Source organism: Aptenodytes patagonicus, chromosome 4 (genome assembly GCF_965638725.1).
Source record: "Aptenodytes patagonicus chromosome 4, bAptPat1.pri.cur, whole genome shotgun sequence".
Classification (NCBI taxonomy): Eukaryota; Metazoa; Chordata; class Aves; order Sphenisciformes; family Spheniscidae; genus Aptenodytes; species Aptenodytes patagonicus.
In genome coordinates, this window is record NC_134952.1 from 83,052,042 (window position 1) to 83,076,906 (window position 24,865).

Below are 24,865 nucleotides of genomic sequence, written 5' to 3' on the forward strand. Positions count from 1 at the left end.
GAGAGAGAGAAAGAGCGAGGTACGTGCCCACTTTGTTTTCACATCTGTGTCCATGATGTGAAATGCGTATGTCTAATTGAGTTTATGACACAAAGGGAACCTCGCGGCTGGGAAGTGGAATCAGGTGGTGAGAGAATTAAATTTGCACCAGATTTCTATACATGGACCATTGGGGAAAATGCAAAACAGCCTTTAGTGAAGGGTTTTTTTCCTTAATGGCGATGAGTGGGAGGGTGTGCTGTTTGCATGGTTTCCTGCATTAGTGGGTTAGCTCCTCCTCACGCCGGGGCTGAAGTTTGGGTCCCAGCTTTGGGTTCAAAGCCACGACGCCTCCTTTGCATTGACAATAGGGGCCGCTCCCAAGAGAGGGGAGAAGCTCAGAACCGGGGCCATCTGGCACTAGAACTGGCAGGAAAGCGTCAAAGGGAAATTATTGGTGCATAGTGAATGAGGACGAGGAGGAGGGGAAGAAAATAGGGGAAAATCTTTATGTGGCAGCTGAGGTAAGAGGAATTACAAGCCCACATAAATGAAATATTTAATCCACTCTCTCTGCCCTCTTTATAAAGTGAGGATCCCGGAGGCAACCCCCCCACCCCAAGCCTGTGGGCTCGGGAGGGTCCCCTTTGGAAAAACGCCTCGGCAAGCGGCGAGGTTAGAAAGCAGGGGCAGGAATCATTTAATTTTCAGAGTGTCCCTGCAGTTTTGCAGATGCTCTGCATTTCTGTGTTTGCTTATGTCCATTCGTCTCAGACTGTTTCAGTCTTTGTTTCATTTGTAACTGCAGTTGAGGTTTAAAATCTTAAAAAAACCCCAAAAATATAAGAGCAGTCAACAAAGAATTTCTAATTCTGTGCACAGGGCAGGAGTTTCAGTGGCATGTACTTCCAGGTGCTTCCAGTTTTCTCCCAAGAGCTGTTCCTAGTTAGCACTTCACTGAACCCTAACAAATTGCCCGGTTTTCTTTCCCCCTACGTTCATCCCCTGTCAGATTAAACACAGAGTCACAACACCAATGGATTTGGCTGAAGTCTTTCACCCTTTTACCCCACGCGCTGTTAGCAAAGCCTGTCTTTCCAAGAGACCAAAGCTGCTGTCACCACACGGGACTTCTCTATCAATCTCTGCCTTTCAGCTGGCAATCAAAGCCCACTCGACAAATAACAAGGAATTAAGCCTCCTACCACCTCTGTGATGGGCAGAAGAAAGCATGTCCGCGAGGTGCAGATGGATACGCTTGAAACACGGGACAGTCAAGTCACACAGCAAATAGCTGCAGACTGAGGAATAAGAAGCTCCTGGACACTTTCCTCTCTGCTCAGAGCAGCGGAGGACCCCGTTTAATGGCTTGAGCTTCTGAAGCTGTTAATTAGCTCAAGTTATTCATCCTGAAGGCAATGGAGAGTTGGGTGTTTATTCAATGGGAGCAGCATTAGGTCCATTATTAGCAGCTCAAAACACCACAGAATGGGTCAGTTTTTTACAACCGACCACATCTTGCTTCACCAACTGAGAAAGTACTAGAGCGAGAATAACCCCCGAGCCCCTCTTTTCTGCAGTTTAACTTGCCACTGATTTCATTTCACTGCTGTTGGGATGTTCCACGTGCTGCTCTCGGCTTCGACCCTCTAACTGAGGGCCATTGCTGCTTGCAGGAAGCAGAGCTCCAGCAGACCGGTGCCTGGAGAGTCCCGCTGGCAGGACCAGCTCCGTCCCTTGCAGGACGGAGAGGGCCTCCCGCAGCCCATCAACGCAAAGCAGAGAGGGCACCATCCCTGATCAAGCTGCTGTTGGCATGTAGCTCTCAGCACTGGGTTGCGGTAATGAAGGGAGTGCACCTACCCGTGGGGGCAAGCGGGAGAACCATCTGTGTGATGAATTTGAGCAGTCTCAGCAGGGAGGAAAGCAGCAGGAGGCTCTGGGTGCTGAACAGTGGCATTTTGGGGCAAGGACAGAAGCAGAACCCTTTAAAGTGCCGAGGAAGCTCCTCGAGGGGGAGTTCCTGGGGGCCTCACGTATCTGACAAGGCAGCAGGGATTTGGGGGACCGCAGCCATCTGCAGGAGTGCCTGTTCTTAATTATTACCAAGGATAGGTGCAACAATCATTTCGTGGTCCTGATCTGTCCTGCTGTGCTCAAGCTCTAGACTATTTATAAACTATTGCGGCAATCCCCTGTGGTACGTTAAAATACTGTGTTGAAGGGGATATTTTAATACTTAAAAATAGCTAAGTGCCAGTGCCAGAACCCGCCCGAGAGGGCGGCATCAAGACCATTATAATCAGCCAAAAATCCAAGAGTCTCTTTCCTAAATCTGCGTCCTCAAAACATCAATCCATTTGAGAAGTAGTTTAATTTGGAAGGAAAGCACAACATAGCAATCTCAGTAATACAACATTTAAAGCCTTTTCCAGGGAGGAAATACTCCATGAAGCTGCATCTGAGAAGGGGAAATCCTACCCATGAGCAAAGTGAACTGACAGCCCTACAGGTAGCCAGGATCAGACTTCCCATTTTTTTATTTGGGGTTCTAAATTCATAAATTCTGCTGTAGTTTTCCCACATAGGCAGCGGAAGACCGAGTGCTTTGCAGCGTTGCGCGCTGGCGGCGTCAGGGCGGTCAGCCTGGAGAGCTGAAGCTCTCCTGCCTGCACCTGATCTCTGATACTTCTCATTTACAAAGCGTCAGGGATTGCACAGCGTAAGGGAGGCTGGGGTGCCACGGATTCCCTCTCCGGCTGAATTCAGCCCACAGCCACAGCTCTCCCTTACATCACTCTCCGTTTCACTGGGATCACCCAAGAAGAGCTCTTATGAGGCAGGTAGCAAAAGGTCAGCCTGAACAACCGAGATCCCAGGGCTATGATTTAGGGCTTTAATTCTCCTGTTACCACATCAACAGTTAGAAGGAGGAGAAAACTAAATCCTCAGCCCCCTCTTTAGTTCTTTTTCAAAGGCTCCCAGCTCTTAAGTGCCACACACACACCTAAGGGTAGTTAGGGCATGTCCCTCAGAATGGTTTCCCTAATGGCAATCCATCAGCACGTAATTAGCCAAGGCCCAGGCAAGGGCTGTGGGGCCTTATTTTCCACTCTTTTCAATATTCCCATTAACTCCCATGAGATTCTGTGCCAGCAGGGCCAGGATCCGCGCTCCCCCATCCACGGCAGGGAGCACGGGGTCAGCCTGCACAGCTCCCTGCAGCGGGTACAGAGGGACCTGCAGGAGCCCTGCTCCTGGGGGCTTTTCCTTTTGTATTCGCACCGTACCTATCCCAGCAGATCCTGGTCCATGGCTCAATGCCTGAGCCTGGATGCAGGAACTAGTGATGCGTACGATAAAAATGAAGTAAAGCCCCACATCATTACAATGGGTTTGCAAACGGGCTCCGATCTTGCAAAAAAATAATTAAAATATTAATGTGGCACGAATCATCCCACAAGAGAACTACTTGTGTGCATAGAGTTGTCCTTCAATGAAACCCACAACAGGGTTTGTGGGATCAAAGCATGCGTGTACATGGGCATGTTGCCCTCTATTGGCTGGTCACCGAGCATAAGGCTATTTCCATCCCTTGGGATAGCCAAGATTTGCAGGAAGGGTAACCTTCCTGGCAGCCTCCCTTTCGGATCTGCAGCCCCGGTCCGAACCCCACAGCGCGTGCGTTATTTAGGGAGAAAAAGTAATCCCTCCTTATTTATACTCGCCAGCAAGGATGCTGTTACAGTTCTGATTTTGCTTTGATTTGTTAAAAACAAAAATCCCAGTGCTTCCCAGTTTTTGCTTTGGACACATGTTGGTTGGTTATCACCCTTCAAGTCTTAGCGCAGAGTCCCACCAAAGGGGCGTTCAGGCTGAGTCGGGGGCTGCAGGATGGGCTTGGTTTGCTAGCCGATGGCAGCCGACCGGGAGGCTCTATTAAAACTTGCGAGGAAAACATGGAAAACGGTATGCTGAGCTTGTTGAACCGGGGTGGCCTTTATATTGGTCGGTGAATCCCCGGCGGGGAGGCGGGGGGGGGGGGGGGGGACACACCAAATCAAAAAACCCCACCTTCTATAAGATGCAAAGATTTTGTAAAACCAGAAGTGCTGGTTTGCCTCAAGGATTACAGTAAATCTGTTGCCTTAAAATCCCTAGGGAGGTTTAGTAATTTCACATGGAGAGAGAGGGGGGGGGAAAAATGATAAGTTTACGTACATTGCCAAAATCTGCCCTGAGCCCTGCTCCGGCAGCAGCGTGGTTCCCATTGAACCGAGGCTGAAGCGGGAGAGCGCTGAGGAAAGCCTGGCTTGCCACTACCCCCTGCCCCCCCCCCAGCTGGTTTTGCCATGCCTTCCTACTGCTTCGGCCAGCGTGCAGAAGTAATGAGCATCCCACAGCAAAGGCGAAGAAGAGCACTTTAAAAGGCTGCAGGTGCAGGTGGCTTTGCTTTCTTGATGTGTCAAACTAGCGTGCAGCCGCCAGCAACGGGTATCCCACTTTTTAAAGTGCAACACTAAGGCAAACCCTTGAAGCCAAAACCTAATCCGCTTACTCACTGTGCTGGTCTCATGGAGCTTTTCAGCCTACTCACAGAGTAAAACATCCTCATGGTGAGCCCTGGTAGCCAGCTCTGCCTCCTCGTAACACCACCAGTGTGTTATGGTAATGAAGTGCCTTTCATTCATGGATCTCAAAGCACTTTCTAAATGTAATGAATTACGGTTTATGAGCTTATTCTAAGCATGGCAAATTAAAATAAACAGAGATGAAAAATTTTAAAGGTTTTTCTGAACAATAAATCGACAAAGACTTATTTTTTTTTCCTCCAGGGAATTAGATTATCCTTCTGTCCCTCATGCCAAAAAAAAAAAAAAAAAAAAAGAAAAAAGTTGCTCAGACTTTTATCTTTCCTCATCACACTGTAATCACTTCTCTTCAGCCTCATTTCCCCCCAGCTTTTTATTCAAAGAACTGAAGCAGCCTTTGCTCTGCCTTGAAATTTTATTTAAAAAAAAAAAAGGGGGGGGGGGAAAGGAATGGATGAAGGGGAAAAAAATCCCTTTTCCTGACTAATACTAATAATACAGGTCAAAATGTCAGTCTATCTACAATTAAATGGAAAACAAAAAAGGTTTTCCCTTTTTCCCATGGTACAATGGCACTGGAATATAAATTACCGATGAAGATGAAATAATACTTCAAAGCACATGGGGAAAGGCAGCACAACGTTTACAAAGTATTTTCAACCGCAGGATGAAACATTGAAGACAACGGTAACCAATGGACTTCAGGGGGTGTCGGTGAATAGTCTAAAACTAGCATGCGGTAGGATTTTAGGTCCCTATAGTCTATGACCCCATGATATGCTTTGTTTAACAAGGGCAGCTGCAGTTATCAACAGATGTTTCAGCAATAAATAATTGGTATCATCTCAGAAAAGATCCATCTACCTGGGGAGAGGGCATAATGCTGCAAACACTGCTCCACTATTACAGCCACATTAATCTCCCATCTAGCCAGGTCTCTCAGGGAGTTTACTGCAGGTGTTTATCCTGGGAGAGAGCAGACAAACGCTCCAAAGTTAGAGCGCTGCGCGGGGATTGTAAAGGAGGTCAACCTCTGCCATAAATTTCTGTCTAAGGCCACACACACCAAAGAGAAAAAGAAAATAAATACCCAAGAAGCAGCCGCTCCCCGCCCCCCCCTCCGCAAGCAAATTCAGGATCCCTGCGACGTGGGATGCTGGCGAGGGGATGCTGGGGCTGACGCCTCCCAGCCCTGCAGTTGGCTTTTCTGAGCTTCTCATTGCTCAGTGCTATTCAAAGCAATCGTCGTCCTCGAACAAAACTTGCCGGCCTTCCTTGGGCAGGGCTCTCTCCGAAGCAGGTGAAATCTCCTGGCCACCTCGGAGTTAACAGCAGTTTCGCAGCTGGGATTTCAGCAGGGCCAGACCTCCCTGCCCCAAACCCCAGATTTTCAGGCCGGACTGCCCCTTCCCACGAGGAATGGGACTGTGCTGGCTTCAGACATGCACCACAGTAAGAAAAAAAAAAACCCAAACCCTCACAAAACTCATCTTTACTTTATGTCCGTCCTGCCAAAGGGATATTCATTAGCCTAGATATTACATTTACCAGTGAAAAGGGAGTCCTCTATTTGCTACAAGTCATGTCTGACATGACTCCAAGAAAATGAGAAAAGCGAAAAGCAATCCACATTTCTTGCCGCTTTCTAATCTTTAAGCTCAAACTCATCACCTTACAGGGTGGGATCCCAAGCACCTTTTGGGTCCTGCAACTCCTTATGCAGCCAAGTATCGTTTACTCACAGGAGAAGTCACATTAAATTGTTGCCTTTCCTGCCTAGGTTTTGGCCAGCTTTGGTCCTCAAAGGGATCCTGTCAAATAATTTTCTTGAAAAAAGAAAAGCAGGTGACGAATTGTGCAAACCCTACTAAAGTGAGTAATCCTCATTGCCTCCTAGCAGTGCTGAATTACAAGGCACAGCATTCTTGTCAAATTCGTAGGGTTTTTAAAACTTTATGTAAACATTGGGCATTTTCTTACAATGCCAGTTCTTCAGGGAAGAGGTAAACATTACCTTAGTGGAAACAGAAACAGAACTGCCGTGTGAAACCAGAGGAACAGACAAAGCAAGGGCCCAAACTAGTGTGGGCTGAGCATGAAAGTGAGCAGAAACAGCATAAATGCAGTCAAAGTCATCGTTGCATGTTTCAGTGAACGAGGTGGTTGTTCTGCAAGGTGCTCAATGCATAAACAATCTCTATATACCTCTGGGATCACTTCTAGACAGGGCAGAGCCAGTGCCCTCTGCTCCGCAATGTCTTTGTCGTTATTATCTAGGCACTTTTTTCCTTGCACAGTGACAGCCGAACGCCTGGACACACTCAAAACTTTACCACTTGAATCCATTTTATCTTCCCTGCACTGGGAGAGCCCATAAAACTGCAGGTACCAGCAAGGCCTCAAACCAACAGCCTTGCGTGGTGTTGCACAGCCATCCGCCGCGAGCTACATAGCCAACCGACCAGAAGCCTAACCCCGAGGCAGAGCTCCCACTGATCTCACAACCTTGGCTTGGTTGCAGTGGCAGCAGAGGGCAGGACTTTCCTTCCCTTGGAAGATGCAGTGGTGACATGGAGACGAACTGTCTCACGAGGAGGAGGAAACGGTGATTCACACATGTTGCTTCATAGCAACTCTAATGAAAAAAATGGGAAACTATATGGAGCTTCTGGGACCCTCTCTTGTCTGAGGACCGAAACAAATAAAAGTCACGTATCTACTTTGGCCCTTTGGCCTTTGTGAGCAGCCCCATCCCAACACAGACTCGCTCACCTCTGCTTGCCAAGCAGTTCCTCACCAGCTGCTGCCACCGTGCAGAAAAACAAGCCCTTGAACCCACAGGTGATAGTACCTACCAGGGCTCTGCGTACCCTCAAGCACCTCAGTGGGACATTTTACGCAACAGGTGTGTTGAGCGTCATACCAGTAAATCGAGGAGCCTCGTGCTGATCATATCTTGCAGGTTTGTTTTGTCTTCTGGGCCGAGGTCTTGTTTGTATTGCCACTTCTCCGGCACAAAGGGCCACTTCATTTCCTTTGCCTCCTCCAGAAGGGTCCTCAAGTCCTCAGGAAGCAAAGCTGAAAAGGTCAAAGAGCAGGTAAAGATATTGCAGCGGGTTCAGCCGCAACACTTACGACAGAGCACCTACCCTGCAAAAAGCATACCTCCCCTCCCTCTCCGACCTTTTCCCAGTTGCTACCAGCTCTTAGCTCTTACCACCAGCCTCATCGGGAGGGAAGGCAAGCTCGCCTGTCATCCGTTACCCTTGGCTGCTCTGCCCTCCAGGTAAATGGGAGCCATCAGCCATTAAAAAGGCTTTTAGCAGGAAGTCACACCGGCTGGTGGCTGGCTGGGCGTGAAGAGCTGCTCCAAGAGAGACAGGAGGAAACCTGTTCCCCCGTGTGAGGAGGGGACTCCTGGCAGAGCAAACGGGGCCAACAGCGCAGAAGACCTGTCCCCCTTCCTCAGGGCTTGCTGGTGACAGTGGCAGAGCCAGCTTGAAAAGCCACATCCAAACTGGGAGATAAACCCGGACCATATAATGCAATTAGACAAAAATCTAAAGGGATATAATGAATAACAAGCATACGCTCTTGAGAATAATTATTTCACTGATGATTCAGTAAAAAAAAAAAGTTGTTGGCCTGAGTTACTTAACCTGCTCTCAAAGCAGTAGCCGTAGACTACAGGACACCCTTTCCCTCAGCACAAGAGAGCTCACTGCTGTAGCGAGACAAAATGGTTTAAGCCACATGCCTGGGAACCGCTGTTAACATGGCAGTGCCCACGGACGCGTGGCAGATACCAGCTGAAGCCTCGCTATGGGATTCCCTGTTTGAAGCTGATGCATCTTCTTTGAAGCCGGCTTAGCCAAGTAATTCACACTAGCTGAGGAGCTGGCCTGAGCTTCTGCATTTCTCTTGCATTTGCAACAGAAGTTAAAAAGAAGTTAAGAGGAGAAGGTGCCCGTGGTCCAGGCGTGCTCCCACCCAGGCACGGCCACCCCGGAGCCGCATGGAAACCCCAGTCCTCACACCTTTCACCCGAGGGTTTCCAAACCCTACCCAAAGCACAGCTTCCCTCCCAGCTGGAAAGGCCAAGCACAAAGGAGTCAAAAAACAGATTTTTTTTTTTTTTTTGACGAGGGCGAAGTACTCCCACCTCCCATGCCCGGCCCCTGATCCTCCAGCGACGCAAGGCAAGAGCGCAGTTTGGCCCATGCCCATGCCCTGCTCCCTCCCCGGGCTGGCCCTTCGCTTCCCGTATAACCATCGGCTTCGGTTGGATCTCCAACCTGACCCGACTAAGGATGCAACTGCTCGTTGGAGCACACAGCTAGAGATCTGGGCTTGGATTTGCCCCTTCCTTTCAGCTGCAGCCCATGTTTTAATTTTCCTTGAAACGGGGGTGAAGCTGCAGCCTGAGCGTGCTGTGCTGTGCTAACCACTCGGCCGGGCAGACTCTCTGGCCAATAAAAGTGGATTAACAAGGATTATTGACCAGATGGGGTTAATGGTGATCATCAGCTGCAGACCTAGCCCCTTCTGGCCATTAATCCCCAGAAAAAACCCTGCTCAGAGACCATCATTGCTTTAACGAGGCAATGCAATAAATGTATTACTACGTATTTTTTAATCAGTTCTTTACGGATGACTGTAGAAAATGCACTACATAAAAAGTCCATTTCCTGCTTATATTACAGTGCATTCACCGGTCCGTTTTTCCTAAGAAAAAGTGGCAAGTCAGATATTTAGGGCCCTTTTTCCAAAAGTCACCTTTAAAAAGATATCCCTTTTTCCAACCCACGTTTTCTCACTTGTTGCTGCAGCTCTGGACACGCTCTCCGTTACACATCGCAGCTTCGCGCGCAGCCACGTTTCCCTGCCCTTCTGAAGTGGTGTCTGGAGGGGCTCAGCCCTCCACGCCGTGGCAAGGTGGCCAAGCGGCAGAGCTGGAGGGGAGAGGAGGTCGTGATTCCACCCACACACCTCTCACTGCAAGATCAGCGCGGGAGCAGGGATACCCATCTCATCACAAGGAATGCAAAACGACGGAGAGAGGGTTTTATCCCCCCGTGTAGAAGGACCGAGCTTCCCAAAATCTTTTCCAAAGGAAGATGGGGGGGGGGGGGCCTGAAGGCACTTACAGCAAGCACATGTTTCCCCATATGATCCCATAGGACTGACGTTTTGGGGAGGGATCTAGAGAAAGAGAAATAGGATGCTTACACAGACAGCCTTTCTGTCTCCTTCTCTACCTTCTTCTTCTGTCTTTCCCACACAAACTCACGCTTACTTAACACTAAAACAGGAAAAAAATAATAGTGTCAGCAACTATGAAAATAAACGTTGGGATAACATGGACGTTGGTGTTCTCTCTAAAGCATAAAGGTATTACTGCTGTCCTCTTGTTCCTGTTTTCCATATTATCCTTAATTAAACCTTAATCCCCCTCCTACTTGACGCACTAAAGAACAAAGAACATGGCCAAATTCTTTAATATTGAGCTTTGATTTTTAAAGAGGCATCCTCAGCAGTCACTACTGCCGAGCTGGTTAGAAAAGGAAACCAGGGTAATATTTTCAGAAGGATTTGGCAATCTAGGAGCCTTCAGTCATCTTTGGGGTTGGACATTCGTGTAAGCCTAGCAGGATACCGCTTCGAGCCTCGCTGTGACGTCTAGTTGTCACCGCATGGAAATAAACACAATTAGCGTGTTAATGACAATAAAATGACGTTGTATCGCAAGAACATCCACTAGAACCACACCAACCAGTTGGGGAGCTCGTGTGAACAGTCCTGCAGCTTTCAGCTAAAATCCAACTCCCAGGACAAGAGTTTACTCTTGTAACAGATAGCTGTTCTCACTGCTGGCAACATAAATTCATTAATTAACCGAGGTTGCACCAGCACAGAAGTTGATTGGAATGATTTCTAGCCTAAAAAGAAATAAAAAAGCAATCCAGACCCATCTAACACCCATTCTGCCCCCTCAACTAGAGCGAGATAAGGATGCGCTCCTCTCCCCTCTCCCCCCCATTTATATATATTTGGCTTTCAGTTCCTCCTGCGCCTGGTCTGAGAAAGCCGGGGCAAACAAAGGCAGCCCCGGGAGGAGAGGGGGGCGAAGAAACCCCCTCCGCCTCTGCGCTGGGAGGGTCCCCCCGCAGCCGAGAGCCTGCCTTCCCCAGGCAGAGAGCTCCAGCAGTTATTAATGTTGCTGTCACCGCCCCACTGCTGGGTATTTTTCTTTCAGCTGATGGGAACACGGTCCTCGGAAAAGCCTGAGCATCACTTCTGGCTCTGATCGCCCATTTCCTGAAGCAGTTTACCTGAAGGACCATGTCTAATCGAGTGATTATAAGGGCACTGATTTACCTTATCTGGAACTAAACTGATTATTTCTCATACTTTGTGGTATTTAACAGGAGAAAAGGAGGGAGGAGGATGAGGGAAAAAAGCGCTACCTGATTAGGAGTTCAAGAGCCTATTCTAAGGAGCCATAATAAAACTTAAAAGAATTTGTGATGAGGAAACAAAGTACCCTTTGTTGAAAACAAAAAAAGAAGAGAAAAATCTTCCAGTATCCATAACAGAAACCTATACGCCACCATCCACCGCAAACAGACTTAGGTGCTTCAGAAAAAGGCAGCTGACCTCCCAGCAAGAACAAGGATGGTCGGAAAAACATATTCTCAACGGCTCCGCGCTCCGAGACAAACAAAGGATTTTAAAGATCAAATTAACGTTATGGCTGAGTCATTCATGCAAAGCAAAACTAAACATTATTAACACTGAACTGGAAAATGGACAGTACTGCAGATGTGTCATGCAAAGGAAAACCTGCACATAAATAGATTTTGGGGGTTTTTTTGCTAATGCCTTTGTTTCCCCCCCCAGAAATTCCACCTTCATCCTGTACTATATTCTTCCGTACTTGCTGAAGTTGTTTATCTGTGTGGCAGAAAGGAGTACGTAACCTCCCTACCCTGCATCGAAAAGGTGTAATTCAAACAAGTTCAGCAATTCAAACGTGGCTTTTATTTCATGAATAAAAAAGCTGTGGCAATGAAGTTATGTAGCCCTCTGAAAGTCTGAACCTAGAGAAAACCGAACCGAGTGTATTACATCCTTTCATGATTGACAGGAACTGGACTTCCACTGGAATTAAGAAATAAGAATTTTTTTTTTTTTTTTTACAAACCACTCTCAAAGGACCACGGCAATACCAAAATAAATGCTGGTTTCCAGCAGGTAATGCCAGCATTAAAACAAATGAAGAACCCTTCTATTGCAGCTCTCGCTAAATACTGCTTCCTTTCCCGGTTATTTATTCCAGCCATTAGCCGGCATGGATTTTCCTTTCAAGAGGGATATTGCAAGTTTTTTTCCTTTGGACACCACTTATAGAGGTCACACACATTTTACAAAATAAAGATTCAGGCAATGAGCTCTTTAATATATTAGGAGAAGCTGACAAACAGAAAAGGCCCTCCCCCAGTTCCTATGAAAGGAGAGGAAATCTGTGCCCTTATTCAGAAGTTGCATCCTTTTTTTTTTCTTTCTTTTTTTCTTAATAACTGAAATTTATGTGCATCAGCAAACTTTTGGGCATTGTTCTTCCCAAACTAAACTGTTCCTTACAGCCTCATGTTTACTGAAGCCTAAAATTAGAACTGACAGCAATTCACTGCAACAAAGTGGACTTCTTTCCCTGCCTGCCTGTAGCCCGCGTCCCATTCATGGCCTCGAAATCCAGGCATCTCTTGACACTCATCTGCCAGGAGAAGAAAAATAGGGCAGGGCTGAGGACCGGCGGCTGCTGCCGTGGTCCTGCCGCCTCTCCTGGGGACCTCACCTTGGCACCGCCGGTATTCTCGCTCGTCTTCCTCGCCCGTGTCAGCCTTTGCCGACAGGAGCGCGTCCAGAGCTCGCTTGCACTCCTGCAACAGCATGGCCACGGCGTTTTGATTATTCATGAAGGCTGATCCCACTCGGCTGTGAATTGGGTGTCCCCGGGTGCACGGTGATCAATTACTTAAGAGAAGACACGGATTCTAAATGAAAAGGATCCCTTCAAGGCTGAGGTACCTGGCGAACAAAGGAGGGGGAAAATGATTAACTAAAGTATCATCAATTATCTGAAAGGCTCAAGCAGGGAGAAATAATAGGGGAAATACATGAAAATACATGACAGCCTCGGAGGACTTTATTAGAGCAGTGTGCGAAATTACTGCAGGGTCTCGGTGACAAACTGCGAGGCGAACATCTCCGAGGTGCCAGGGAGAAAGGACGGGCTCTTCAATGGAGCCGTGAAACCCCAAGCAGGGAAGTGACTAGCCAGGCTGTGCCGAAGCCCTTTGCACCTGGGAGGCTCAGGCTGTCGCACACTGTTAGCTGGGATTGAATGGCAGAGCTGTGCGTGCTCTGAACTCACAGAGGATGCTGTGTGCATTTACCAGACCACGAGGGCCGTCTCTTTTACCCTGGGGCACAGGAGCACACTGCTCTCTCACCTCCTCTCACGCTAGCCCTGCTCCTGCCACATAACACGGCATCGTACCACAGTTTGGCTGAGGCAGTGGAGCAAAAACGGTCTTTGAAGGAGCCCGCCAGAATGAAAAGTCTTTTTGCTGGTGGAGCTCACCTAGCACAAAACCTCAGGCCCGCAGGACGAGCGCTGGAGTTGATCGCAGCTTCACCAGCTCTGTGACAGACAGAAAAGACTGGGGCTTTCGACCACCTTATCAAACACACACCAGGCTTGTTTTTGTCACAGACGGGTCTCCCGCAATCAGACCAGCTCTCAGGAGCCTTTCCAAACCTGATGACCCCTCCTTCCCATCTCCCGCACCGACGCCGTCCCTCTGCCTCCCCAGGCTGCCCACCTCGTGCCCCCACCCTCAGGAAGCGCTCCTGGCACCGGCACTGCCCGGGTGCTGCTGAGCATCCTTCGGGGCAGGGGCCAGGGGCACCCACGAGCACCCATAGCTCAGGGCTGAGGAGATCAGCTGGTAGCAGACAGGCACAGGCTTTGGGTACGCTGTAGAGCAACTCACGCGTGATGTGCAAGGTACCAACGCCAAATCCTTCCCAGTCACTGCAGTAGTTTTGGGGGAAGTCCCTAGTAGCAGAGGTCTGCCAGCCTCTGCTTGGACTACTTCTATCCAAGGCCGGCTCTCTGTACATTCACCCGGCTGTCTGGCCTGCCGTAACCTTTCCACTGCAAGTCCTTCAGGTGCTTATGACATTGCCAATGGCGATGCAGAAAAAAACCCACCATTTCCATCCCAGCTATCCGGCTCAGCATCTGCCAAAACAGTCGAGCAGCTTTCAAAAATGAAGCACGAAAGATATACTTTGGGTTTTTTTCCCACCAGTTTGGTGATGGTCTCACTTAGAAAACTGCTCCCACAGTTGGAAGCAATGTAGTCAGAAACAGCCTCTGTGAAAACATTTCTAAAATGGGGAAAACAGTAAGGCTATGAGGGAGGAAGGGGAGTGAAAAGGAACACGCGTACAGGCACAGTTTGCTCTGCTGACTAGAAATGATTTACATGTTAGCAGCTAAATTTCCAGACAGTTTTTTCTCCTTTCTGTTGCAGCTCTGGGATCGCTGGATCCCGGAGCTGGTGGCAGATAGCCTGCGTTCTCAACGGCACCAAGTAAGAACAAGCTGCCAGATTGAAAAGCGGAGGGCAAAAGAGATGCACTCATGCGAAAGCAGAGAGGATCAGAGAGCCTGCCGTGGAAGGGCAGGTGGAGCAGGGCAAAAGATGGGATTCATCAGCAAAGAGCCTGGAGGCAGGAGCTAGTCAGTGCGGCTGTGACTGACTCTGCAGACAAATGTCAGAGAAAGAAGAAATTTAAAAAGTAGACATAAAAGGGAGACTGAGGACAGGAGCACAGGCATGTAAGAGCAACTGGAGAGCAGGGTGGACAAGGAAAAGATCAGCTAGATGCAGAGCCATGGATAAAAACTTAGGCAAGACTAACACAGTTAAATGCTCAACATTTCCTAGCATCTGAGGCTTGGCTTTGTGATTGCAGTGGTGTTTTGTTGGTGTCAATTCTTTCTGTGCAAACCACAAGTGGAGCACCTCGACCGGGCTTCCTTCTACTCCAGCTGTGCTCCGGAGCATGGCACGAGAAGGTCCTGGCACAGTATACAACCAGCTGCAAAAGCAGACTGTAGTCTTCACATTCTGGAGGGTACAAAACATCCTCTGGTAAGAATTAGAATCACAGAATAGAATCATAGAGTATCTCGAGGTGGAAGGGACCTCTAAGGATCATCCAGTCCAACTCCCTATGTAGGGAGTCTCAAGGGCACAGTGTCGGACTGAGATACAGAGGAGCTAGCTTCAGTTCTTAGGTCTGCTGCTGATGTCCTGGTGATGTCAAGTCACATATGCTGTGCCTCATTTCTCCTTCCACCGTCACATACATGAGAGAGGAACAGAGATGCCAGCTGAGATCCGGCCTGTTTGCTGGGCCACCCAACGGACTGCTAGAAACCTCGGGTGCTGTGAAGTCAAGTTTGTCAGTGTCTGCGAGATGTCTACTGTATGAACGAATAAAAAGCCCCTATAGTGAAAAAGTGCTCTGAGGAACAGCACAGGTTTCACTGCTGTGTTTGTGACTCTCAGGCAATCAACTCTGTGCTCAGAAAGCTGTTAAAAAAGAGCCTGTCCTTTCTCCCTGGCACCTCGGAGATGCTTGCCTCCATCAGGAAAAACAATCAAATAAAATATACAATACAGGTCAGAGTTCTTATAATGAGAGCAGGTTAACGTCTGCACTCAGGTTCAGTTCCCATCCCTCCAACAAAACATCGAGGTGGGACTTCTGGCATTTTTCCTCCCCTTCATAGCTCGGCCCAAGCTGATATTTCTACCTTCCTTTTCTCCAATCGCTTTGGATTGTAGAGGATTTAGAGGTGTTTTCAGAAAACAGGTGCACAGGCAGGTATCAACACAGTCCAAGAATACAACTCCTAAGCACGGCAAAGTTAAAAGAAAGCCAAAATTGCAGAATTTGTAGCTGAAGGCCTCTCCTCGTGTTTCTCTCCCTGTCCTGGTAGAGGACATTAAGAAACAAAGTAGAAGGAAAACCCAGAAAGGGTTCTCCATCTTTTTAAGCTCCAAGTAAGAGCGAGCAGGGCCACCCCACGCAGGGCACCGTCCTGCAGGGTTTGAGCCAGGTGAGCATAGCTGGGTGCTGGCAATGGGGTGCTGGGATCGCCCCCCACATGGCAAAGGGATGGATCAGGCACAGGGCCCATTTAGGGGCTCCCGTCAGGAGCAAAAGGAGACGGGGCCAGAGACAGGGCTGGAGACACAGCTACAGCGAGGTCCAAAGTCCAGCCAGGAGACGGGGGCTGAACTACCTGTCACCGACAAAGATCGTTCTAAAAAAAAGGCCACCACACTGATGGGATTTGCTCACAGCACAAGGTCCGAGGCCACATCCTAGTTCACAAAGGTCCCCTCTCCCCAGGCACCTCCAGGTCAGCAAGGACAGACATCTGAACCTGGTGATGACACCCAGAAAGCAGACTCTCGGGAAAAGCAGAGTCCTCTCCTCCTACCCTGCCAGGTCTAGAAAAGCTGATCCAGTTGCTGGGTATCCATCGGGGAAAAGAAAAGCAGCCCCCTCTGCTATAATCACAGCAACACACCTATGCTAGTGTTGCTTGCTCTGTTAACTGCACTGACATCTGCTAATTGATTTATCTGATTACCCAGCCCTGCGGGAATGAGTGTGCGGCTGTCCCATGAGTACCTCCCAGGTTGGGATGAAGCATCCCTGCCATCTGGCCCTGACTCCATTCCTTTGTGTAATTGATTTCTCAAAAATCTCGTTTTCTAGGGAGTCCTCTCTAGTAACCACCGAGCACATATACACGTATCTCAGATCCACTGCGAACATCAGTCCGAGTGAGCGGAGGAGACTGCTTCAAGAGCATGCAGAAGCACGTCGGAGAAAGCCTGCATTCGACTGCCACCTCGCAGCCCTGGTAAACGTATGTTCATAAACACAAATTTCTATGAAGACGCACTAAAGCGAACAAGTGCTGGGATACTTGCCTTTACAAAAAATAACATAGCATTAAGAGCATCCAAGGGAGCTTGCAGACGTGCTCCAACTTATCTATCGATGTTGCAGTCCAGAGCCCAAAATTAGTCTTTTAAACCCAGCTCGTGGAAAGGCTGGAGGCCTGCAGTGCTGCAGCCTGGAAGATCACATTGGGTCTTTACTGTAAGCAGGAGGGCCCCGTGGCTTTGTGAGCCACACAGGCTGCGAGTCTCACAAAGAACTGATGGGGCTTAGCGGGGAAGCTTAAATTAGTGCAGAAGTACAGCACTTGGCTTCCTAGGATTGTAAAGATTTAACTCACCGGGAAACTGCCAGATCTATAACAGTGATATATGAATGTCAGCAGGTGAGAAATTTTTCTTCAAGTACATTTTTCCAAAGAACTGAATAAACAGCAAGGACACTTAGAGTAATAAATAATGATTTACAACAGCAGTGACAACAAAGTGCTGGAACCATACAGAAAAGTGCAATAAACTGTACATTAGTACTCAGAAGGAAGATAGCCTTTTGAGACCCATCACTAGGGACAATGACTCGCATCATAAAATCAGCTTAAAATGCACCGAAGAGCTTTAAACTATAGCAGCATCCTTTACGCAGATGCCACTTTGTAAGTTGTGTTTTGTGACAGCTGTAGCATTGAATGACAGCTGGGACGTGAAAATAACCAAGCACGCAGCTTACGGACCTGGGGCAAATACAGGACCTGAGACTAAAGCCGAAGAGCAGAACAAGCAAAAACTTCTAGAGGCCTTTAGAACCCTCTCAGTGCTTACTAATTAGCTTTCTTAAAGTACCGTTAAATCCTAACAAACAGTACTTTAAGGAGACTACAGTTTTGAAGTGATAAAAATTGCAGCTTGATATGCTGCAAAACTGTCTAGACAAAAATGCTTTCTAAGGACGCACTAACAAATGCTGTAGCTACCGCTTTCAAAACACATAATAAAAACAATTTTGCATCAGACTGAGGACTTAAGCATTTTTTGATGACAGGAAAGCTCCTTTACTCCAGCTTTGGGCACAGAGTGTTTTTAAATGGTTGATGTAATTGTTAGACGCTTTAAAACAGAAATGATGAAAAAAAAATCTGTGCCATTTCTGGTTGGAGCCTGGATTAAAATAACTTCTTGCACCAAATACGATGAAAAAAAAATTGCAAAGGTCTCGGGATGAGAAAGTATATTTCTGTGGCTGCCCTCTAATTGGAGCTGGGGTTCAGAACAAGAAGGCAGGAGGAATTGGGTGGGCTACAGTGAAATGATCTCTTTAATAAGAAATGGGCCATACTGTGACATTTCGGAGCCCTTGGGCTAGAAGACCGAAAGATCTGTCAAGAGAAAGGAATTTTAAGTTCTACTGTGGATAGGAGGAAGCCTGGGAGTCAATCTAGCTAGTTTAAGACCGCAATTAGCTTTGGAGGCTTTAAGAAAAAGAAGATGTAATTGCCGCATTCAAACTTCAAATACGGCAAGCATAACAAGCATTGGTTTCTCAGACAACATCATTTGGGAAATTTTCCACAGCATTATGGTCCTGAAACACAAATTAGAGGTCGCCAGACCTTTTCTCTCCGAAAATATATTCTCCTAATTTTCATCTTATTCAGGCTACCCTCCAGTTCCAGGGAGACTAATGAAGAGGAAGCAAAGACCTGATGAGTTCCATGTGGAGACTACATTTATGGATTAATCCCAACAGGGAGCAAATAAACCTTATTCCCAGAGCTCTCGGTTGGGACTCGACACAATCAATCGAGGAATGGATAGTTATTTATGACTGAGGCTGTTTTGACTTTCAAATAAACATTTTAATTATTTTAAGTGCTACACTGGAGCTTAGAATCTGAGCCCTGTTTTCATTTTGATGCCTTGCTCTCCTCCCTCCTAATCCCAAACCACGCCGGTCATTATGATACCGTGCAAATGATACTGATTTTCATGCCTATAACATTTGGAAATGTCTGCCAAGCTAAAATCCACCGGCCGGACAAACTAGAGAAAAGGTAGGAGGAAAAGGGAGGAGGATCCCTCCGAGCGGAGCCAGTATAAATGAAAGGAACACCCTCAAACTACGCTGGGCCTAAAGAAGCAGAGGTGCCCAACTCTGAAACCCCCTTGTAATCTTGTCGGCACACCCTGATCCACCTTTGTGTGCTACTTTTCTCTGCCTGCTCTTACAAGCAATTTTAATAACCAAAGTACTTAAGAGTGTTTCTTTTTTAACAGCTGTTTTTCAATTCAAGTATCTGCACCACTTGCACTTCTAGCTTTTCCCTCCGGTCTAATTCAACAGGCTTTCCCGTACACTTTAGCCATGCCAACACCACGGGGCGGGACAGCATTTTTCGTGCGTGCTGGGGTAGGAATCCTTACCTCTGACTCTATGAAATCCAGTCTCCTTGTTCTAATCAAGTAATTCACTGCCCAACACGAAGACTGCACACAGCAGCTCGTGGTGTACCGTGGCCTATCTAGACGTAGCTTCACTAAGGTTGATGAAGCTACACTAATTTTTGAGGGAGCTTTTTAAGCTGGTATAGTCTCTTGCTAAATAAGGAGGACGGGTGAAATCATGACACCGATGAGCTGCACCCCCTCCTGCAGCTGATCGAGTTATGGTCTCATCTTCCCTCCATATTATGATATTTTGTCTCCCCTTGCTTTCTGTAGGGAGACTGAAAAATCGTAGAAGACTCTCCCTAGAAGAGGGACTGAACATTGAGGCTGGTATTTTTTCCTTCAGCAGGTAACAGGGAGCATGCAGATCGCACGGCACCCTCCGCTGCTCTCCCTCCTGCGGATTTGCGCACAAGCCTTCTGGAGTCCTTCCCATTACATGTGTCAAAAACAACAGGCTCAACTTTATTTTCAGATTTGGCAGCTTGAGGGAAAAAAAAAAAACAGAAAAAGAAAACACGCTTACGAAAATTCAGCAAAGGTTTCACTGATTGAGTTAAATATCATCTTCCACTGAAAGCAAATTCCGTTTCCCGACTATTTCAATGCACACATGCTTGTGTTTTCCTAGAGCATTTACCTTTCTTCTCAGTGCGCAGAGGCTTTGCCACATGAAAGAGAAAAGATGGTTTAAAAAAAAAAAAAATCGATTTGCTAGGGGCTTTATTTATTTATTTATTTAGTTTACTTCTCTGGCTTAAAGATTAGATGTTTTCTTTCGGTAAAGCTGGATATACCAACTGGCATTGGCTGTATTAAAATAAGGAAGAACCTCAATCAAAAAGCCTCTCCTAAGGCAAGCTTTCTTGTTAATATGCACCAACATGAAAGGCTTTCTTTTCATCCTATACAACTACAGTGTGTGTAAATTGCAGGGGGCTCATTGGCATAAATCTTGGCTGTGACCTCTGAGGTAAACTGGATTTACATTACTTTCTGACAAGAATTAAATGAAGGCCTTGTGGATATATGAACAGCCTTCTAGACTGCAACAGATGGGCATGAATGTGCTCCCTAGGCAAACTATCAGTGACATCTGTGTCCTCCAAATTCTGGTGGTCTCAGCCAATTAGCAGGCAAAAGGGAAAAGAAAAAAAAAAAAGCCAGCCTCTGCACAGCTACCCCAGCCAGAGCTGAAGCAGCAGTGCTTCTGTTTAGATATGGGATCAAGAACAGCCTCCAGCAGCAAGGAGGTGGTTAGCCGGCTGGGTATAATACGGAGGTAATGTTACAGAAAAAGCTGAAGTAATTAGGTAGAACAGATATTAATATTAATACAGAACAAATCCCAGCCTCAGCTAAGCCTGCATAAGGCTAGTGTAATGGGCTACCGCGATGGATTTACACCGCTAGGGCAAAGAACAGAGTTTTGTCAGTCGTAAAAAGCAGAGGAGGGGTCAAAGCGGAGCCCGGTGCCTGGCACAGCTAAGGCAGGCATTGCAAAAGCCCAACTCTTGATCCATATTCAAACCTCCACCACATCCCGCTCTCCCTGCAGCAGCGCGAAGCAAGTAACCGAAGAGAAACTGCCCGTGCAGACCGGCACTTAGGAATCACAGGGTATCTCGAGCTGGAAAGGACCCATAAGGATCATCAAGTCCAACTCCGAGCGTGCCTCCTCAGGTGGATGGGGTCGGGCAAGCGACATACTCAACGGCCGCTGCACCTGCCTGCTCCAAAGCTGAGCTTAGCGCTTTGTAGAAGAGCATTTAAGTTGCAAACAGACCAGGAAAAGAGCTTTTCTGGTTTTCTTTGTTAGAATGAGGTTTGGGATTTCTTAGTGCAGCACAGACACAAAACGGAGCTTCAGGAAAGTTACTCCTATTAAAAAAAAAAAAAAAAAAAAAGGAGCTCCGGAGCTTGACTTGAAAGCTACCCTTAATCAGAGAAGGTCGTTTGCCAGCACTGTGGTAGGAGCAGTCAGGGTGTAGGGTCTCAGGGGGGTGGCAGGTGGGGGGGGTGTGCGTGTGTGATTACCCACAGAAAGCTGTAAAAGCCAAAACCACACGGCAAGTGCCCACCGCCTGGAGCTGGCAGAAGGGGGTACCGGGGAGTCAAAACTGATCACCGAACTACACAAACTCCAGTTTGCTAAACGCTCGCTGCCCAAGATCCATGTTTTCAGGCCGTTCAATTACACCGGAGGAGCGACCCGGACAAACACAAAATGTGCAATAAGCCATTCCTTATGAAACATATTCTCTGTCTCCCAGTTTTTAACCCAGCTCTACACCCAGCCGCGCACCCTTCCCATGGCAGGAGCAGGCGGGACCTCTGGCTAAAACCAGATCTGTGACGGAGCCGGCGCTGGGCGCCGAACAAAAGCACCTGTTGTTTTGCCCTGGTCATGACTTTTCAGAGAGGCCATGTGGGCACTTTCCCCTCACCATTGCTATCTCATGTACTACCAGGGGATGCAAAAAAGGGAATAATTGAGGGGCAGATCAATAAATTAAAAAGTTCTTTAAAAAAAAAAAAAAAAGACATAATGAATTTGGTACAGCACATATTTTTAGATCAAAGATGCCTTTGAAGTGACAAACCCTTAATCCATAAACTACTGAAGCACTTCCTTTCTCTCCCAAACTACTTGTTGTCAAATAAAATGGAAGTTAAGGAAATTATCTTTATCTGAAAATGGCCAAAAGAAGCCATCACCTAATGACAGCCTTGTCAAAATGACAATTGGGGAAATTGTTAGGAAGGGGAGGCCTGACGACTGGAGGAATAAACTTGCTGTTTGCTCTAATCTGGTCAGGCAGGCCCCACACAATTCCAGTCAGCTTGCTCTGTGAAACAGCTAAGTCTTTGTCAATGCGAGCAGGGGCTGGAAAGACTTCTCTTTCATGAATATGTATCACCACCCTCCACGTCTAGAGAAAAAAACCCTTCCAAACGGCAAAATAATAATAAAAAAACCCAACCTATCCACCACCATAAAAAATAAATCCCAGAATAACAAAATCCTAAGATATGGAGCTGTGCGGAGAGAAAAAACTACTAAGTAATGAAAGCGGACATTTTGGAAACGGAGCCAGGAGGATCTTCTTCCCAAAGGCTTTCTTTGGACTTTTATTCCCCAGCAGACTGGGATGAGGCACTTCAAGTCATCACTTTGTAAGCACACAAAAGTAAAATGGCCCATTGGGGTATATAATATCCATCACTGTATTTTATATCTAGCATTTGTCTGCATGTGCTGCGTGGGCATCAAACCCCAGGCCACAAATACACACCGCTGGGCTGGTAAGACAAAGTCTCACCTGAATGCCTGCTTACTTGTGTGAGGAAGAAAGCACCCAAAGCAGGTCTAAACGCTTCCATGGGCAAAGGTTTCAAGTCCAGGCACTGAGTCAGCTTCGTATCAGGGTAACAAATTGCCTGTGAAGCTTACAAATGCGCGACATCAAAAATAAAGATGATTTTAGGTTTAATAAACTATGTACAGCGCATTAATACAGTAAGAATGAGTTCCTTTACATGCAACAACACAACCGAGGCTTTCAGAAGCGGCCAGTGATTTCCCAGCGCTCCCACTAAAACAATTTTCTGAGAGATGTTCGTGACCTTCTGCAAGTAAAATCCTTTACAACATCTCAAGTCAGACAGTTTGAATTGCGGGTCCTCTTGAAGTTTGGGGGCTTTTTTTACATATATACAATATTAAACTTTAAGCATTCAAAACACTGGCATAAAACTGAACTAGGAGAGCCAAATCAAGCCTACCGGAATGCTAGTTGAGGCTGATGCACAGACAGAAAGTGCCTTAAAAAGACAAAACGGCTCAGAAACGCATGTCAGAAATATTGTCTCTCCGCAGGACTGACGCTGAAACTCTTGTAAGCCCAAACACGGTGTTTAAAGCAACAGAAGGGCAGACGGGGAGAGAACGCAGGATCGAACCAAGCCTATGCCTGTTGCAGAAAACCCAAATGAAGATATTTTAAGGTGTGGTGGATTTTGTCTCTATTGGAGAGCTATGACATCATTAAAGCATTCAATAGTGTTTGAAAAGTTACCTTCAAATGTTTGTTGTTATCTTTTTAACTTTGCTTGTAAAACTGCAAACTAGATCTTAATTTACTATAGACAGCTTGTGGTGATATTACAAACTTCAGTTTTTCTCCAAGTAACAAACAGAATATGAAAGTTTGACTTCCAGCAGAGATATCAAGACACAATGCTCAATTTTGAGGTTTACAATATTATGCAATGTTTGCTGTAGACATTTCCATTTCATTAGCATATTCTACTTTACATGAAATCCAGCAATGAATGCTGTCCCTGATCTAAGGCTAATCCTCTTTAAAGAGCTACAGGCTATATTACATGTGGCCACAGCCACGGTTATGCCATGGCTGAATCACTTTGAAGCCTACTGAACAGTGTTCCCTTGTGAGGCTATACACAGAGCCATAAACCAACGCTCCCCGTGCTGTGAAATCCTACTGTTTTCATCACCAAGAGTTTCTGTAAGGGACAGAGCCTCCCCAGTCCCAAGCAAGAGAGAAGAGAGACGCGGCTGCCTTCGCTACCTCTCAACGCCAATTTACAACCAGAGCCTATGTGCCTACAGTAACACAAATGCCTTGTTTCGAAACATCATCAGACAGCAACTGCTCCGAGGGAGGGTTACCAGAACAATAAAAGGTAAAGATGAACCAGGCACCTGCTTCCTTGGGCAAATCCTCTCTCTCACAGTCCAGCAAGGTTTCTGAAATACAGCAGGTTACAATGGCTCAATCTGAAAGGGCGACAGCCAACGTAAGCCGGAGCGAGACAAAGATGCCAAAGTGAGAATATTTATTGAAACGTGGTTCCCTCCCGTCTTCTCTTTCTGCCTCTATTCCACCTTAGATCCCTTTCTGTGGAAAGGCTCACATTTATTTCAGCAAGGTTCACATTTATTTCAGGCCTATTTTTTCATCATTTAGTTTTAGGATGCCAGCTAGAAAGCAAGAGCGATACCAAACTGATTCACTAGAAACTACAATTAAAGCCTACATCCGAGGAAAACGGATAGTGTTGCATTGTGCCATAAGCTCCACAACATAAAGACATCGCAGGTAGAGTAGTCTGGGACACGATCATATATCTATCTTTAAAGGAAGGGGGGGGGGGGGGGGGAAAGGGTCATGTACCTCCAAGGCAGGCTGCATCTCTCACAGCTGGGTGCCCTTAAACACTATAAACTGAGATAACGGAATAGAGTTTTTATTGCCACACAGCACAGAACGTGGAATCTTTAACACCTTAACATCTATACAAATTCAAAGGGGGGAAAAAAAAAGAAATGCTATATTCACTGGTCCTGCTATGTATCAGCAAAAGACAGTTTATTTTAGTGCTTATCTGTAACTCTTCAAAGTAACATTCTTTGTTCAGTCACTGCTTTTGAAGGGAGCTGGAAAGGTTGGCTCTCTTCAGTCTCCATTGTACACTTGAAATTATCTCCATCTAAATGGTGTCAAACCAGACAGAGCGAGCAGATTCAGTCTCTCTGGCAAAATCTTGGTCCCAGGGAAGGCAATGTTTAAGCTCCTTGCTATCAAAACAGTATCTCATCCAAAATGTTGATAAACCAACACATTTAGAATTGCTGCTACATACCTAGGAGACAAGACCACATTGTCCCTCGTGTGGCGAATGTAAAGAAGTACAGAGATGGTGCTTTGGAGGCTATTCCAAAGTGCGCTGAGGTCGTGAAGCTTCTGCTTTCAGCCAGACCATTTC

The 24,865-nt window shown here is 46.9% G+C and overlaps 1 protein-coding gene across 1 annotated transcript in view; it reads right to left on the reverse strand.

Annotated features, from left to right (window-relative positions):
* ALPK1 (alpha kinase 1) overlaps window positions 1-24,865 on the reverse strand; it is a 50,319-nt gene that overhangs the window by 19,997 nt on the left and 5,457 nt on the right. Inside the window, exons 2-3 of the mRNA XM_076337394.1 lie at window positions 12,430-12,662; window positions 7,495-7,649 (exon numbers count right to left, since the gene is read on the reverse strand). Coding sequence (XP_076193509.1) covers window positions 7,495-7,649; window positions 12,430-12,550 — 276 coding nt within the window. The 5' untranslated portion in view covers window positions 12,551-12,662. The remainder of the gene's footprint in view (window positions 1-7,494; window positions 7,650-12,429; window positions 12,663-24,865) is intronic.